This window comes from Notothenia rossii (assembly GCF_949606895.1).
Source record: "Notothenia rossii genome assembly, chromosome: 8".
NCBI lineage: Eukaryota > Metazoa > Chordata > Actinopteri > Perciformes > Nototheniidae > Notothenia > Notothenia rossii.
In genome coordinates this window covers 77505721-77525392 of record NC_136906.1, presented here as the reverse complement: position 1 = coordinate 77525392, position 19672 = coordinate 77505721, and the positions used below count along the sequence as shown (strand labels likewise).

General features: G+C 40.4%; 1 protein-coding gene across 1 annotated transcript in view; it reads left to right on the top strand.

Moving 5' to 3' along the window:
- Window positions 1-19672, top strand: part of igf2r (insulin-like growth factor 2 receptor) — a 72135-nt gene that overhangs the window by 3323 nt on the left and 49140 nt on the right. The window contains exons 3-14 of the mRNA XM_079645327.1: window positions 8541-8659; window positions 10434-10532; window positions 11926-12058; window positions 12445-12556; window positions 13548-13653; window positions 13795-13954; window positions 15284-15461; window positions 15924-16027; window positions 16825-16989; window positions 17084-17227; window positions 17792-17947; window positions 18674-18811. Coding sequence (XP_079501453.1) covers window positions 8541-8659; window positions 10434-10532; window positions 11926-12058; window positions 12445-12556; window positions 13548-13653; window positions 13795-13954; window positions 15284-15461; window positions 15924-16027; window positions 16825-16989; window positions 17084-17227; window positions 17792-17947; window positions 18674-18811 — 1614 coding nt within the window. The remainder of the gene's footprint in view (window positions 1-8540; window positions 8660-10433; window positions 10533-11925; window positions 12059-12444; window positions 12557-13547; window positions 13654-13794; window positions 13955-15283; window positions 15462-15923; window positions 16028-16824; window positions 16990-17083; window positions 17228-17791; window positions 17948-18673; window positions 18812-19672) is intronic.

The following is a 19672-nucleotide window of genomic DNA, read 5'->3' as shown; positions in this document are numbered from 1 at the left end:
GCACTAAAAAAGGGGCTAAAAGTTCACATTAACTAAGTTCTCTTTTTGGTGTGAACGCAAAATCCCAGGAACTATCGGAACTAAACGGGAAAAGTACTTTTGTATTCAGTTGAACCACACTGCTCTGTTAAAACCCTAACTAGTTGTTTTGAATAGCAAGGTGCATGTGAGCTGACATTACCTTAGTGCTCTTTGACTCTGATGCGTCCCATGTGTCTTATGACGGCCACGCAGCAGAACATTTCACACTCTTTAGTGACACTGCAGGAGAACATCTACACCCTAGAGGCTGTGGGTATACCACTGCTGCTTTGTGTTTTTGCCAAACGCACAGCTTGTGGTCTGTTCTGCGTAAGCCATCTGATTCACTTTGAATCATCAGCATTAGTGCTCGTAGCAGGTCTTTGATCATGGATCATGTGATCAACTTTGAAGTCCTGTTGTTTGATCACTTGGAAGTTTGCCTTCTTGCTAAGAATTGATGAGTTGTCGTCAAATCAGAGGCAATGAAAACATATCAATAAACAATAATATGATATTATTGTGCTCGTATGCATGTTACTGCATAAGAAGCGTATGTGTGGGATTTATTTGGTGAGATATGTTTTTAATGTTTGTTTCATAACAACTTGAATAACTCTGATACATTTGATGTTTTACGGCACCTGCACTCCTACTGTCACTTTGAATGATGAGTGTAGGGCTGCAGCGACTATTAACAACGATTTCCTGTTCAAAACCTAGTACAAATGCCAATTATATTTTCCCACAGGCAGGGAATTTTCATCAGATGTCATGTTTTATTTGACCAGCCCAAAGTTATTACATTTACTGTAATCTATAACAAAGAAAGGCATCAAAACCTTATATTTGAGACCCTGGAGCCTTCAAATATATGGCTTTGTTGCTTAAAAGGATGATCTAATTACAAATAGTTGTGTGGGGATATATTTATACCAGTGTGCATAAGGGTTAGTGTAACAGTAGTACAGTTATTGTAGGTATAGTTGCTGTGTGTCTGAGGATAAGAGGTGTAATTCTGTTCTAAATGACAGACTGAATCCAAAATGTTCAGATCTGATTCCTGATTGGCTGACAGGACCACAGAGTGAAGTAGTGCTTTGGAGCAGATCTCTGTGCTGATGAGGCCAAATCTGCTGCTGTTTGTCAGCAAGATCAACCTTTCTGTCCCTCGCTGCAAAATAAAAGGCAGGTAGGAGCTACACCTCTCCATGCTGAGTTATATCGGAAAAACAAATCTGATATTCTTTATGAGAAAACCTCTGTCGATATTGCAGCTTTTACTAAATGATGCTTTCTCAAAGTATTTGCACAATGAGAAATGTGATAAATAATCATCAGTAATGTAGATGTAATGACTAAGCTGCAGGTAAAGGCCAATGACGGTACAGGTAAAAGAAAGTGTGGAGAATTCAGAAAAATACATCACCATTATTTGTAGCCTTTAAAACCATGTAAAAACTGCACTTATGATATAAAAAAAGGACGTTTACATGATATTCCCAGCCCTCATTTGTATGCAGTAGTCTAATTCAGCCTTCTAGAGCAGGAAATATTACCCACAATTCCATATGATCCTATGCTATATGGAAAGATGTGCAGCATATTTTACATTTTAAGTTGAACAAATGAATAAAATAGGATCAGTTGCAGTTTTTCCAATGTTTATCTTTACATATATTCTGTCATTGTACTTCTTTCCCTCCATGCATTAGTGGTTAACCTCAACCTGTTGCCTGGTTAGCTTCCTCCCCTCCAGCTGTGACCTTCAGCCCGGATGTTTATTCAATCACGCCGACATAAACTGATTTCACTTCATTCGCGCATTGCACCCTGGGGTGCCCTCAGTTGAGACGCAGATCTTGCCTCTCACTCCCTGAATTTAGACAACATTATATTAGCGAGATTTGATGCACCGGATCAATAAGTGTTTCAGTTGTTTTATCAACTAAATTAATCAAATATTTACAGTTTACAGCTTATTAAATATGATAAATCTCTGCTTCTATGTTTTATATTATTTTAAAGTGCACCTATCATGCTATTTTTAGGCAATAGCATTGGTCTCAAATATATAAAAACATGTCTATGAAGTGTTTTGCTCAAAATACCAAATAGATAACCCATTCTAGCCATGCCTCATATCCCTCTATTTCACTTCCTGTTTCAAAAGTGCTGATTTGGGTATAAAGCTTTATGAGGAACCCGGCAGCTACTGTCTAAACTAAATGCTGCCGTGATGAAACGCCATATCATGGATTATCAAGGATTCTCTCTGAAACAGTATGGAGCTCAAAGGCTTTCTCTCTTGCCGGTTATACCACAAGGTGAGTTCCTTTTTACTTCCTGCTTCTTCACACACATGCTCTCCAGTACAGGTTAGCTCTGAGTGTTAGCGATGCTAATGTAAACACCGACCATATTACGTCCAAAACAGTCGGGCATTGTTTCTGATAGCAACGTTTCTGATAGGGCCGTGGGTCCACATTTCAGATATTACGTCATATCGGACGCAAATCTGGATCAGCTCCGTTGTTCCCCCGTTTTTAGAGATTTGGGTACGGAGGAAAAGAGCGGGTTTTATTTTCTGACGCTGCGTGAGTTCCCCGACACACCGGGGACACATATTTATGTATAACAGACATCAAAAAGTGCATTTTGCATGATAGGTCCCCTTTAAGATGATTTGAGTGAAATCTGTGTCTGAATGTCAAAGACAGAGCGGGCTCCTGATATATTATTTACAGTAAACCTCAGGCTTTGTGTTGGTTTCTTCACTTCAGGTGTAACAGATTTGTTCTCATGTTGTCTTTATCTCTTTCTTGTTAACAAACGTCTCTCCATTGATCGTCCTTCCTGTCAAAAAGAAACTCGCGAACAGAAAGCCCTCTTGTTTGTTTATCATTTCCACATCAATCAGGTTATGTGTCACACTGAGCCCCCTGGAGTCTTTTTGTTTTAAACCACTAATTACAGGTTTGCTTAGCCCAGGGGAGAAATGTGCTGCTGCCATTATCGTTCATTAACAGACGCAGTTGTGATGCACTCAGAGATGATGTTATAAGAAAAGATCCTCTGAAGAATCACTTAACGTAAAGACAGAAATGTAAAACGTCTTGGAGCGCTTTGGATGCCCTCTCAATAGGGTTTGACTGAATGTAGTCAACATGTGGTTTTAAATCTGGCAACTATCAGAACAACATACATCAAATTGGATTCAGCAACGTTTTTTTCACGACAACAGGGCATGTTTGGTTTCTCTTTGAGGGGAATAGTTTTGTTGAAGCTGTTGTTGGCCTGTGGGAAAATATAATCATAAGAAATGACTCTGGAGAAGCTGCAGATAGAGCCATAAGAAATAAATGAACTAGAGATGTCCCGATCACGTGATCGGGGATCAGAGCCGATCACGTGATTTTCAAAAGATCGGAATCGGGAGAAAAAAATCGGGGATCGGGATTTTAATTTTTTTTTTTTTTTTTTTATAAATACTTTAAAAAAAATTTTTTATTCAATGTTACAAAACAAAAATGACCATGTTCAAGTCTTAAAGTCATCCTGAGGCCTTAGTTTTGGTTTCAAATTACACAACATCATGTATGTGTTGCTTCTTTGGGGCTTGTTTTCATAGACCTGCTTATTTCTCTCAGATCTGGCAACAGAGTGGGCGCAGTGTCTAATTGTAGCAGTAAGCTAACGAGTACTGATAAGCTTTATTTTGTTTTGATCCAATGCTGCACAACTGAACTGATCCATTGCTGCTGTGAAAAAAAGAAGCTATATCCATGTTGGATAGAATATCCAATTTAATTAAAAAAATAACCGTAAGGGACAACTTGAATGCTTTTTTTCTTTTTTTTCTCTTAATGCATTTTATAAAGATCGGATCGGGAAAAATCCGTATCGGCAAATTGTCAAAATCAAATGATCGGAATCGGGTCGGGAGCAAAAAAAGGTGATCGGGACATCCCTGAATGCAACTGATTATTTAATGTTTTTAGAGGCAATAATTTAAGCTTTGTTAGTTCCAGGTTTAATATGTGCAATAAGTTCATTTCAATAAGTTCTGCAATAAACATTGAACCAGTCCGGCCCTCGACTAGTTCCCATTTTTTTATTTTGGCCCACTGTGTATTTGAGTTTGACCCCCCCTGATCTACATCACAATAAAGAATCATACAAATCTAAGCCGAAATACTTTATTTCTCTCTTTAGAAATTAGAACATTAAAACACAAAAAACAATGAAAATATTTCTAAAAACATCAGAAATATGCAATCAAATAAATATGATTGTTAAAACATAAAGTCAAAGTTAATATATGCAAATAAAGATAACAAAAATAATTAGAACATTTTAACAAACATAGGAAATTCAAGTAAAATAAAATATGATGAAATGTATGTAAACATAAGAAATGTAAATATTATTGCATTTGTGTTAATGCTGTAAATTCACCAGAGCTAGGATCAATGCCAAATGCCGCATTAGCTCCGTAATACAACCGCTACCTACATATAATCTATATTTAGACTCAGGAGTACTGTTATGTATTTGGGGCTATTTCTCAACTACAGCTCCGTCACTCTCTTTGATTTTGCCCTTGACTTTTTAAAGACCGCGAGCTGTCAGACAGTTATTTCAGAGTCACTTGACACCAACTTATCTTCAGTCTGAGGTTTTGACCCCCCCTCCCCGCCCCCCCCTCGGTCACAGATTGGTGTTTGGTCGCTCTCGGCTTGTCACCTGACTCTCAGACTGACAAAGAGCTGGAGACTGCAGACTCATGTTGTTGTTGTTCTTGTTGTGTTACATTTCTCAGCCTATTTTTGCACAGAAATCCACATTCGTCCCACATCGGGGACATTTCCAGTGTTATAGTAGAACTAACATGAGATATATAATAAAGTGGTACTTTAACTTCAGTAGAGGACCTGAATACTTCCTCCACCTCTGCCTACATGTGTATGGAAAGTGAAAGAAAGGCAAACAAGCGGCAGTGTTGTCGGACGAGTTGCAGTTTAATCTTGCAGCTGATTTATCACATGACTCGGGGACATCGAGCAGAAACGTTATCAAACAGAAATAGACACCATTGTCACGCCCTGCTCTCTCTCTCTCTCTCGCTCTCTCGCTCTCTCTCTCACTCTCATAAAGAAACACAGTATTGGGCTTTACTTTCACTATATTGTGTTATATAGGTTTTGGTGCATGTTAATGGTTTGCTAGAATCCCTGTGTCCCCTCCAGAGGCAGTTTTCTCAGAGTGACGTCCCTATGTAATACTCGTGCTTCTATTGGCTAGCACTCCAACACATTGTACATCCTGATAGGCTAAGCAGTTGACCAATCAGAGCAGACTGGGCTCTGGCTTATGGTTTCTTGACATTATCTTTCAGCCGTCACCTTTTGATTGCTTTTTAGATGAATAGTTTGTTATCAGAATGGAGTCCATCTCAAAGTACAAGGTGACGTCTTCACATTGGTTGAGCAACAGTTAAAGAGTGAAAATCAATTAACCATCACGAAACAGAAAAGCACCATTTTTTTTTAAATCTAAAAAAACAGCAAATGTATTTTTTTGTTTAACTAGGAAACGTTTGCTTTTTTCATTTTAATTGACTTATTGTTTACTTATTATTTAGTTTTTCTGGCTTTTATAGTAACACAATAATGTAACATTACTAATACTATAACATAAATTAACCATCTGCATAATTATCTTTAAATATGTGATACTTCTTTATTACTTCTGTCATTTTACTGAATGCAGGATCGCATTAGGTTTACAAATCTAAAGCACGAATGATTAATTGATAACCAAAAGAGCTTGATCTAATTTAATGACATTAAAAACACGCATTCTGCATAATCATCTGATGGATCTGTGTATTTCAAACGGTCGACAGGTTGACTGGCCTTACCTATTTTTTGATATTGGTCAACAAACTTCAACATATGGTAGATCGAAAAACTCCTCTTCCTTATTACAGACGTTATATAATGAAGACGGTTCAATGTCAAACGAGTTAGTTATTTTGGGGACAGTGAACTTGCAGAAAAGTTCAATTGAAAATGAGATATATCAATAGTTTTACGTTAGTGTTTGTAAAATATAAACAGGGTTCCTACGGTCATTAAAAACCTGGAAAAGTCATGGAAATTCAAAGTGCTAATTCCAGGCCCTGGAAAAGTTTTGGAAAACAATATTTTTCCCAAAGTTTTGGAAAAGTCATGGAAATGTAACTAAAGTTGCATCAAATATAATTTATATTTGATCTAATCGCAGAAATAGTAATACTATAATGTTAATACATACTGTATCGTATAGTAATGAAACTTGAAATGGCTTTTAACTGACGAGGTATTTTGCTGGTGAGAGATTTTAGTTGCTTTAGCGTGTAGAAGCTAGTAAGCCTACTGTTTGATTTGTTTTAGATAAACACAACATGTTTCATATGCAAACCTTATTTTCCTGTTCCATGTTCAAATAAACCATTTTCAGTGGTATGCTGAGAAAGAGTAATTCTTTTGGTCATGGAAAATTAGGTAAAGGTCCTGGAGAAGTCCTTGGTGAAAAAGTGTACGAACCCTGATATCACAGGAGCAGTTGCATGAGGCACTGACTGCTACTGTAGTTAGTCTTAGTAGGTCACTGTGTTGTTCAGTTACATTCCTTAATGCCCTTTGTGGTAAAAGTTTGTCGTGCTATCAGAGGGAGAGAGGGAACACACACAAATACAAACACTCTTTAAAAGCTTGAGCAAGTTTCTCCTAAACTGACTCGTCAATAGAACAATATTTACGAAAGAAACAACCAGTTTTTGTAACGGTCAAACTGAAAACGCATAACAGGAATGGGAGGACTAGAATGAGGTCATTAGACACACACACACACACACACACACACACACACACACACACACACACACACACACACACACACACACACACACACACACACACACACACACACACACACACACACACACACACACACACACACACACACACACACACACACACACACACACACACACACACACACACACACACACACACACACACACACACACACACACAGGGAATTTGTAGCTTCCCTGAATCCAAATGTGTTTCTATTCATGTCTGCTGAAGGACCTGGGAAGAAGAGACGGATTATTCATTGATTTTTTCTCGTAGGTTGCCGCTGAGATAGAGACTCATGTTGAGCGTGTCACATGCTCTACATGTGGTAACTCATTTACAGACATCAGTTCCTCTCGCTGAGTTCATTTCACAAAATGTTTCCCACTGTCGTCTAATTATATTCCTCTGGTGAATAACGAGTGTACTGACAGCAGGGTCGGGATGTTACGCTGCACATGTTTACTTTGTGTTCGGGTCAGAAAGGGTCGGTGGGTTCAGACATTATTCTAACTGTCTGCCGCCTACAGAAACACACGGATACCCAAAGACTGTGGGATTTATTTTTACCTTCTTTAAAGCTAACATTTTGTTATATAAGCGTTATAATAATCTATTCAGGGAAATAACTGTAGCCAGGTATCATGACGTCTATATCGCTTCAAATCTGACATTTGAAAATTAGGTACTGAACGTTTTGGTGTAGCTTTTTGTAATTTGAGTTCTAATCGTAGTAATCAGATTACAAAGAAATATTATAATGAACCCGTGTCACATTTGAAATAACTATGCGGGTAGAATATTGTTAACTTTTCAGGAAAAACTTTATAAAATACATTTTTAGATTTATTTTGGTTGACTTGTTTGAATTGTTATAATGATTTATGAATAATGGAGTGTTTATTCCTTTTTGTGTGAATTAAAAATGGAGGAATGCAAGTTATTATTAATTACAAAATGTGCCATGTCATCTTTATTCGGTAACTGATTTCAATTGATTGAACACAACCCTGGTAGCTTTATGTTTATATCATGTTTGTATGATTATCACTGAGTGCTAAAGGAAAAGTTAAAGGGCCCATGTCAAGCTTTTCTGGTTATTACCCGTCCCCCTGTGTGTTATGAAGGTTTTTCTGCATGTAAACGGTCTGCAGAGTCACACACCCTCAAAGTACACACTGTAGGGAGTAAAACTCTAAAGGCCCGGACACACCAGGCTCATAGGGAGGGGGGGGGCGGGGGGGTCAGGAGCTCCAACAAGCCGTGTAGGACAGAGAGTGAATACACATACTATACAGAGTTGCTGTTTGAGAAACCAATGTGAGTTTGGAACATTGAACAATGTAAATCTATTCTAGTAGACCTCAACAATGGAATTATGATCAGTAGAAATGGCCATGACATGGGAACTTTTTAAAAGAGTAAAGCTACGTTTTTTTATTATTCAAATTGTGTCCTTCCACCTTAAGTATTGTAATAACTGTAACGTCAACTGAATTGCATTTCTGCATATTTCATTTGACTTTTTGTAACGTGAGTGAGATTTCTACATATCCATCAAAAACACAATGCTCTGTAATTGACAGATTTCTTTCTGTGTATTTTCCCGTGCAGGTGAGCTGTCTCTGCAGAGGCTCTCCGGCTCGGTGCTGGATTTCAACGGCACGGAGAAATGTCCGGGAAGCAACAACAACATCCAGTCCAGCATCAGCTTCCAGTGTGGGAAAACCATGGTAACACACACACACACACACACACACACACACACACACACAGACACACAGACAGACAGACAGACAGACAGACAGACAGACAGACAGACAGACAGACAGACAGACAGACAGACAGACAGACAGACAGACAGACAGACAGACAGACAGACAGACAGACAGACAATGTTTTTAGAATGGATGATTTGTGTTTCAAGGAGTGGTGTTTAGGCAGGGGGGGCTGAAGCTTAGAGAGAGGAAAGCCGTTGTGGTCTACATCGATATTCAGTTATATGTGACTAGATATCTTCCTAGATTTTGGGTCATTTGTAAGACACTTTTTGATGCCTGCTTTGCAAAGTTAACGCTGCGCTTCTTGGCATCTATTAAGCAGCAATAAAGAGCTATATGTCCAAGGTGTGGCATATTTCAGCAATTTACTTTCATAGCTATCAAATATGGATGTGGAACTGGGACATGGAAAGTGTGGAAATAATGGCATTTTTTTGTGTTTCCCTAAAAAATAATGCTGTGGAAACTGAATTGTTTAGTAGGCACCTTTTTTTGTTTATAACAGGAAGGTCAGCAAATAAAATATTGTACACAGCAATGCTTTGGTGAGAAAGCTCCATTAGGGATTTATATTGCAAAGTAGTCAGGTTTCATCAGCAGAAACTCAGCCTTATGAGGTAGATGCAGTTTGTCACTCCACAAGCTACAAAGGTGAACAATAATACACTTCACATGAGTATAAAGTTTAAAAGACATTTGAGCAGCTGTCGGCTCTCAGCTGCAATGACAGGAAGTGAGGGGGGATAATGTCGAACGATGACAGTCACCTGCTCGTTTGAGTCAATAGTGTGTGTGTGTGGTTTCAGGGGATCGTGGTGGTGGGGTGACATTCACATGTGTCATTTCAGTTCACACCGAGCAGAAGAAAAACACGATCAGCTCTAGATTTTCCTTTTACGAAGTGTAGAGGAGAAATGAAAGTGGCTTTGATTTACAACGTCATCTAATGCTGGGAAGAAGAAGGAGAAGAATTGAGAGCCACATTGTGATAATCTGTTATAAAGATTAGACACAGAAGTGTGTGTGTGTGTGTGTGTGTGTGTGTGTGTGTGTGTGTGTGTGTGTGTGTGTGTGTGTGTGTGTGTGTGTGTGTGTGTGTGTGTGTGTGTGTGTGTGTGTGTGTGTGTGTGTGTGTGTGTGTGTGTGTGTGTGTGTGTGTGTGTGTGTGTGTGTGTGTGTGTGTGTGTGTGTGTGTGTGTGTGTGTGTGTGTGTGTGTGTGTGTGTGTGTGTGTGTGTGTGTGTGTGTGTGGTAGAAGAAGAAGTAGGAGGTGTAACGGAGAGTGACAAGAGTGCGAATGAAAAAAAAAAAGTCCACTCTCACTCAATAAGTGTCCTTGAAAAACCCCCTTGAGCACTCACTGGACCTTCATCCACTCAACTCTAAATGTGGAGAGTTAATGTTAACCATTTATAAACATGCACTGTCATGGGGCCTGGCAAATGTTATCCACGATATCAGTTATAAACAGAATAAGATATGTTTGTGTGTTTCAATCCGTCTGTTTCTGTATTCCAACAAAAACACACACACAGTCGCCATTAAGTGACATTTTTTGTATTTGTCTGTGTGTTGAATTGTTACTGTCTGCTACACAGCACTATAATATGGAACTGTTGCAACTAAGGACTATTTTCTCTCAAAATCTCCATATGTGGGAGGCTGAAAACTGCCTTTTCTTTGTATTTTGCACCCGTCTCACTCCTGTTCCTGTGTGTGTGCTGCAGGGGACCCCGGAGTTTGTGGCGGTGTCTCAGTGTGTGCATTACTTTGAGTGGAGGACGTACGCCGCCTGCAAGAGAGACAAATTCAAGCCACACAAAGAGGTATGTGGAGGAACGTCTGACTCAGCGATGACACGGTTTCTCTGTTGAGGCGTCAGATGTGAGAAACCAAAAGCCACAGAGGTGTTTCAGAGGAAATCGAAAATGTTCTTCTCACTCTTGTGAGGATGTACTGCATGTAGTTAGAACATGTCACATGTTGTTACAATGAAGCTGTTGATGTGGAAACATTGAGAGAATGTGTGAAATGAATTACATTTGCTTTTATAGCACTCGATATCTGTTGCAAAATACAAATTCCTGTACTTTTAACTCACTGGTCAACATTTTCCCCGCCCAAAACTTTTGCCTTAAAACAGATTTAAAAAAAAATATTTGTTATAAATATGTTTACATATTTCCTTCAAAACACCAAGACAAGTTTCTCTAATGTGCAAATCTGCTTTATTTGGCAAATAAACTTACTCATTTAAAAAAAGAACTTGTCATTTTCATTAAAATATTAATTATTTTGTGAATGAACAAATTAGGATATTTATTTGCTTTACATTTTTAGTTTTAAATGTTGTTCTGCTTCTGTGTAATAGTTGTTGATTAAATTAACCAATATTGGCTAATACAAATAATAATTCAAATATTTAAAAGTATGAAAATGATTTATTGTACCATTACAACTCACTTTGCTTATGAAAATGAAATATCCACCCATTAAGAGGATTTTTTTATTGCATGTAGGCATAATTATCACTTACAATTAGTCTACTATGACAAGCTGCAGACCTGTTATAGAGAACCATTAGCATTACCATACATGTCACATTTCTTATCTATTTGACCAGTCTCTTTAAAGGTCCCATATCATGCGGGTGCTAGTGGAGCCTCGCAGATGGGGGTGCTGCAGCCCCCTCAGCAACCCCCCCCCCCTTCCCGCATCAATTCGTGATGTTTAGCTGTCTCGCAGATCTCACGCAGCAAGCAGGAAATGAACCCAGCTCACCCTGTCCGCTCCTCGCAGCAGCGAGCCCCACAACGCCCCGCCAACACCCAGACCCCACGCAGCATTCTCATCTGTTTGTCATTACTTTTTTTATTTCTGGTTGCTAACAAACGCCATAGTAACACATAATCACTGATGTTCCGCTGTAACGGTGGTGGACTCATCAGAACAGAGTGGGCGAGCTGACCAATCAGAGCAGAGTGCATAGTACACATACTATACAGAGATGCTGTATGAGAAACCAATGTGAGTTTGGAAAATGTAAATCTATTCTAGTAGACCTCAACAATGGAATTATGATCAGTAGAAATGGCCATGACATGGGACCTTTAATATCCTCTGTCAATATTCACACTTTATGTTCCTCTATGAATTGTTCTTCAGGTGATGATGGAAGATGTCAGTACTGTAATATGACACTACCTCCTTTGTGTGCAGGTGCCTTGCTACGTGTTCGACTCTGACGGCAAGAAGCACGACCTGAACCCTCTGATCAACGTGAACGATGGATATCTGGTGGACGACGGTGACGACACCATCGACTTCTACATCAACATCTGCCGGAGCCTCAGTCAGTACCTCGGGTTGGGGGGGGGAGGGGGAGATAAATGACTTAGAAAATGAAATACCGAATTTGATTAGCTTTTTAGTAATACTGTAGGGTTAGGGTTGTATTTTGTTTTTTGTTCTGAGAAGATCTTGAATGATATAACTGAGTTTGGTTGCAAACATAAGACACCACAGACCTAAAGAAGTGAAACATGTCTTTGTTTGGAGGCAGATATGTGTATACCCCCAAATATTGTTGCCATATATATCTTGAATTGTCACTTTAACCCTTGATCATATTTGACTGACGTTGCCATACATTATGTATATGTTCCAATTTGATTTCCTATTATAATCAAACCTCGTTGTCTTTCCTATCATCTCATATCCTCCCTCCTCCTCCCTCAGACCGACCGGATGACTCGTGTCCAGAGGGCTCTGCCGCCTGTCTGGTCACCAGCCACGGATCCTACGACATGGGCTCTCCTACCGCACAGCTGGAGCTGCTGTCAAACGAGAGGTGAGAATACAATCATATCTGAAGAAATGAATAGAAAACCAAGTCCTTGTTGAGTTTCTACATCATAGAATCATAGTGTCTCATTTATTACACAGTAGGATAAATCCTCTTCTCCATGTCTCTTCTACATCAACATGTGTCCCCTCTTCTTCATGTCTCTCCTACATCAACATGTGTCCCCTCTTCTCGATGTCTCTTCTACATCAACATGTGTCCCCTCTTCTCCATGTCTCTTCTACATCAACATGTGTCCCCTCTTCTTCATGTCTCTTCTACATCAACATGTGTCCCCTCTTCTTCATGTCTCTTCTACATCAACATGTGTCCCCTCTTCTTCATGTCTCTTCTACATCAACATGTGTCCCCTCTTCTTCATGTCTCTTCTACATCAACATGTGTCCCCTCTTCTTCATGTCTCTTCTTCATCAACATGTGTCCCCTCTTCTTCATGTCTCTTCTACATCAACATGTGTCCCCTCTGTGGAAAGAGACTCTGAAACTTTCAGGAACAAAGATTCTCTCTCTTTTTGATCCATTTCTATAAAAACCTGTCTGAAAATGAGCTGATCAGATTTTGACCATTTGATGATGTCATAACGATGTTTAGTCTTATGTAACCATTAGCCAATCAGCAACCAAGGTCAACCCCCCCCCCCTTATCACTTGAATCTCCTCTAGACCACCATTGTGTTCTTTGTAACCAAATGTCTCTCAGAGGGGCGTGGGGAGGGGCTCCTTATTTTTATCTAAAGTAACAGACAGAGACTCAGCACTTTGGAAACAGGGCTGAAACAGAGGGGATTATGGGTAATGCTGCAATGATCTGTTGGTGTTTGGAGCCAAACACTTCAGAGACATGTTTTGTATCTGAGACCTTTAATAAATTGATGAAAAACAGTATGATAGGGGACCTTTAAGTGTAAAACATTTTAAAAAGCTTTGAAAATATATTTAGTCTCCACTTTCTTGTCTCCTCTCCTCTCCTCTGCAGACTGAGGTTAACGTATAACGCCACCAGTTCAACTCCTCCAGACATCTGTAAGGAACACACTCCAGCCGTCACCATCACCTTCATCTGTCCGTCAAGCAGACACTCGGTATGTCACACACTCACTCACTCACTCACTCACTCACTCACTCACTCACTCACTCACTCACTCACACACTCATATATATATATACATACTTATTTCTAAAGTAACTCATGCGTTACTGAAACAAATCCTTTGGCTCCACAGGGCAGTCCTCCTAAGATGATAGCGGAGTCGAACTGTCGTTACGAGGTGGAGTGGGTGACGGAGTACGCCTGTCACAGAGACTACCTGGAGAGCAATAACTGCAAAATGACCAACGACCAGCACGACATCTCCATCGACCTGACACCGCTCACCCTGGGCTGTAAGTACATCGAACCTCAGACTAACGACCTCGTGGTCTGCTGTGAGAAGAATTTGGTGTTGGGTCAGGCCCATAAATTAAACATTTCTCTAGTTTCTTTGAGTCAGAAGTATCACTTAGCTGCTTAAAGGGGCCCTATTATGTTTGTTAGGGGGGGGTTCCCTTACCTGTTTGTTTGTTGTATAGGTTTTTGTGCATGTAAATGGTCTGCAAAGGCTAAAATGTCAAAGTTTGTGCTGTTAGTTTGCATTCACTTTCGTCATTCCTCAAAACCGTTCTTACAAGCTACTGAACACAAAATAAGGAGTTGTTCTTTTAGTAGGTGTGAAAGTAACACACTCAAAACCCCAGGTATCCACATGTTTGTTCTTGAACTACACACATGAATTGTTGACTCATAGTGCTGCTGTTTTTAGTTAGAGGAAGTAACTGTATGAGCAAACCATTCTGACCTTCCTGTTTTTAGTAAAGTCATTGATGGTTATAAAAAAAGTATTTTTCCACTTTATGCAGTCTACGTGTGACAAGATGTCGGCCACAGTTCACTCTCTGACTAGAACTACTTTATATCCTGGTGTTAATACAAGATTGAATTCAAGAACTACTTATTTGTTGTCATAGGAACACTTCCACATTTTGAGAACTTGTTATTGAGTTACATAAAAACATTGATAAATACTTTTTTAATCATACTTACTAGAAATGTTACATCTAGTGACTAAAATAAAACAAAACTGTAATGCTACCATTTTTACAATGGCCAACATACTGACCATGTCTTCCTTGTATTTACTTTACTGTGTGTTTTTTATAATTATCTCTATTATTAAGATTCCATTTTTATCATCTATGAATTTTATATTTTGTTATTTTAAATTCATTTAAATTCATATGCTTTCACGTTAACAAAACTCTACTTTTGGATTTTCAGGCTTACGATAACTTGTTTTAAAAAACATATATAACATCTAAATAGATCAATATAGAATAATTTATAAATTAAAGAAGTCCACAGTAGTATTGATATATATTTGATAAAAAATGATCCATGGAGATTTATAATGTGTGTGTGTGTGTGTGTGTGTGTGTGTGTGTGTGTGTGTGTGTGTGTGTGTGTGTGTGTGTGTGTGTGTGTGTGTGTGTGTGTGTGTGTGTGTGTGTGTGTGTGTGTGTGTGTGTGTGTGTGTGTGTGTGTGTGTGTGTGTGTGTGTGTGTGTGTGTGTGTGTGTGTGTGTGTGTGTGTGTGTGTGTGTGTGTGTGTGTGTGTGTGTGTGTGTGTGTGTGTGTGTGTGTGTGTGTGTGTGTGTGTGTGTGTGTGTGTGTCTACAGCTACAGACCATCCGTACTACGCACATTCTGGGGACGACAGCTACGTTTACTACCTGAACGTTTGTGGGAAGGTCCCCAGCAACGAATGTGGCGAAGACCCGTACATCTCGTCCTGCCAGGTGAAGAAGACCGGGGACGTGAAGAAGGTGGCTGGACAATATAAGAACCAGACGCTACGGTAATGTTCGATTTTGATGGTTTTGTTTATATATTACAGTTGAGATTTTATAAATGTAGTAAAACGCACCTTCCTGCTCTGCTAACATTGAGCTTGTATCTCAGAGTTGTTTCATCAATATAATATTTACAATGATACAATATCAACTGTCTAACATGTTGAGGTTTCTTTTAAATGTTTGCCACAATTCAAAACATGTTTTTGTTGTAATTGATTCATAGCTGGAGTGTGTCCATCTTTCTGTGTCAGTGTTGTGAAGAACTGCTGATAAAGCTATAAAAAACAGCATTATACAAACTTCAACAATTGTATGTACAAAGTTTCCTTTTGCCAATATGTTAACCAAGAAAAAAGGGGAAATCCTCTTTCAACACTTCATGTTCAACAGTTGCCTTATTGATGAAATGGCAAACATTGATAGTACCGTGCATTTATTAAGTATTTCTCTCTTTTCCTCTGCAGCTATTCGGACGGAGATCTGACTCTGATCTACCCGGACGGCACCAGATGCTCCACCGGCTTCCAGAGAATGACCATCATCAACTTTGAGTGCAACAAGACCGCATGTGAGACAGAACACAGAGCATCTTCTCATAGCATTCTTTGAAGTCTCCCCTGCTTTTGACGCAACTATTTTTTGCACCTTGGCATCATCTGGTGGTCATATCAGTAATTACACAGTGGAAGATTGCAAGTCTTGATGCTACTAACTCCCCGTCCACACAGCAGCTTAAAAAAAATCTTCCAACGCTTCTCTGCCCGTTGACTTTGAATGGGGTGACGTCACTTTGCCTTGCTTTTCACCGAACTGCATTGTGGGGAAACAAAGCTAAGATTTTCAGGATTCAAAAATTGAGCAATGTTACATTTTTCAAGCTGAGATGGAAGCGTCAACCAATCAAATCCCGTTTATGCAAATCTGACAGTACAAGCGCTAGCCAATCAAACCGCGTGTAAGCTGGGAGAGCCAGACCGCAGTTCATTTCCTCATATTCCAAACGAGATATTACGTAGCTAATCACCCGGTTCTTTACGACCAGACTATTTACCGGGATACAAACCGGAGGAACCAGGCATGGAGGGAGGTGGCAGAGACAGTGGGTGAAACTGGTGGGTTTTCGCCTGTTTGGAGAGTTTATATCCAGTTTACTTAGTTTTAACATTGCTATTGCTTTGTATGTCGGGGGCGGGAGATCCATGTGATTGGTTGTTGGTCGCGTTGCTCGCAACAAATCCCCAAGCTTTCAGACACGCCCACCTCCAAGATTTTCAAGATTTTTTCAAAGCTGCTGTGTGGACGAGGCGTAAGAGAAGTACACACAACTTGTACCATACATGATGCAGAAACTTGTTGTGTTTGCAGCGAACGGTGGACGAGGGGTTCCAGTTTTTGCGGGCGAGACAGACTGCACTTACTACTTTGACTGGGATACGGCTTTCGCCTGCATCAAGGAGAAAGAGGATCTACTTTGTCAAGTCAGAGACGACACCAAGCACTACGACCTCTCAGCCCTCACAAGAAACCCCGGTGAGTTCAAATGTCAATATTGGCCTCTTAAAAAGCGTTTTGGTGTGGCCATATTCACTCAATATTGTGTCTGTTCCTCTGTGTGCTGTTCCAGGGTCAGATGCCGGAGGGAACTGGGAAGCGGTGGATGATAAATCTCCAAAGCCAGACTCTCGTTTCTTCCTGAACGTTTGTCACAAAGTCCTCTTGACAGGAGATGCTGTCAACTGCCCGGTGGACGCCTCCATCTGTGCCGTGGGTAAGGATCTACACGAGGATGGGGGGGGGTTTCTAAAGAAATGGGACTAAAAACGATTGAAATGAGACTAAAAACTGTTGGAATGAGACTAAAAACTGTTGAGACTAAAAACTTTTGGAATGAGACTAAAAACTGTTGAGACTAAAAACTGTTGGAATGAGACTTTCAATGGATGAATGAAGAAATGAGACAAAACAATTATAAAGTGGAACAAAAAACAGATCAAATTAGACTAGAAACAAATTAAATCTGACCTAAAAACTGCTGTAATGAAACAAAAAATTCCACTTGTTCTCTTTCTCAAGATTTCCTTTCTCTATTTATTTAATTTCTTTATAAATAGAAGCTTTTTGTATACATCCCCCTGGTAAGTTTTGTAAGAATATATCATCCTTTTATCGAATAGAGCTGGGTTTTAAACACTAACTGATGCACACTGATCTAAATGTGTCTGCAGCATCGAACATCTAAAGTATTAAACCTGTCAGTTCCTTGTATAACAATACATACCTTTGTGATAGGTGCCATTTATTGACATGTTTTTATTGTCTCCCTGTGCTTCAGATAAGAAACTAGGGGCCATCAGCCTGGGCAGCTTCCTCTCCTCTCCCCAGAAGACTAAAGTAGGAAATGACATCAGACTGGTTTACACTGAAGGAAGTGTTTGCAGCGATAAAAAGACGAGGATCCAAACCATCCTGACACTCAAGTGCAAACCAGGTACAAAGTCATTACCACCTTTATAATAGGCGCGTTCACACCAAGTACTTTTCCCACAAAGGTTCCTGAGAACTCTTTACTTCTCAGGAACTAAACTGAACTATCGCGTGAACTATCGCGTTCACACCGAAAATTAGTCCCTGGGGGAGGATTAGGCAAATGAAGCCGCTGATGTCACTTCTTCTTCTTCTGCTTTGGGTTTACTGGCAGGCCGCAAACAACTTCACGGCGTATACTGCCGCCCGAAGTCCCCGGCTGGAAGCCCCCGGAATTGGGGACTTCCGAGTAAACAGCCAGAACGCCGACACCTCCTCATCTCCACCGCTCCCATGTTTTATTTTGTGTTGTCATAAGTCAGTCTCTCTGCGTTTCTGCGCTGGGCTAATGCTAATGCTAATAATGCAATGCGAGGATAATAAAATGGCGGCTTCACAAAAGTGTTTGGGAGTTTGACGGGGCGTGGTTTGCATTCCGCCCAGCCAATCAGACACAGGAACATTTTTCTCCCACGAAAGTCCCTGCTCTCTAGCAGGGACGGGAAAGGGGCTGAAAAAGGTTCTGAAACGAATTTAGTTCCTGGGACTTTTTGGTGTGAACGCAACTAAATCGTAGTTCTCAGGAACCTTTGTGGAAAAAGTACTTGGTGTGAACGCGCCTAATGCTATAATGTATTCTGTTATTCTCTATCTATTTGGTTTCTCTTCTCAAACCTGTTCCTCTGTGCAGGAGATCTGGAGAGCGCTCCTGTCCTCCGCAGCGTTTCCCCTGATGGATGTGTGTATGAGATGGAGTGGTACACCGCCGCCGCCTGCGTCCTCTCCAAGGCTCAGGGAGATGACTGCAGGGTGGAGGACCCTCAGGCCGGTACGACACACACCTTTAATCCTCCTGGTGTCTGACTCATCAGTGTTTGACTTGAGCTAGAAAAACACAGCAGTGAGGGAAAGACAAGAAAGAGGCAGCAAAGTTAATGGGGATTGATGCGTTTGAGCATGCCCCCGGACCCCCCTAGAGGAGGTTAGGTCTCCCCCCCCCCCCCCCCCCCCACTTAAAAAAAATAGCACTTTACCCCTGCTTACACCTACATGCCATGGGCTGGTTATCGACCCTGCATTGTAACAGTCGCGGGTGTATGTGCGTGTGAGGAGTGTTGCAGTAGAACAGTGTTTCTCAAACCTTTTCATACCAAGGACCACTTAACCAATAAAAAAATACAAATATCCAAAAACACATCGTTTTTCTAGAAAAGATTACAAATCGCCAGAAAATGGTACAAACAAGTGGCAACATGTGTGATGAAGATGTTGCGTTGGGCTATATCATGCAATCGAAAGTGAAACTTAAGCTCGCTCCATTGCGGAGATATTCTCGCGAGAGTGCGGAAAACTTAAATGTATTTATTTAAAATGTGAAATGTTACCAATATACTCACCGACCACTAGGGGGTGCTCGCGGACCACACTTTGAGAAGCTCTGCAGTAGAACATTCCACTGTAGCGCCCGGGACATTAATGGGAAACCCAAAATGTTTGAGCAGCCTCTATGAAACGTCAAGCTACCCCACAGCACCCCCAACAGAAAACCGTCATGTGCCGCCACTGGCACATGACGGTTGTGTGCGCCCTCCCATGAACACCATATGCCCTCTCTGTAGATTTGTTCTGGCGCCGGGTCTGCATAAAGATCCAAAGCAAAACAATAATGAATTCCTAAGTAGAGAAAAAA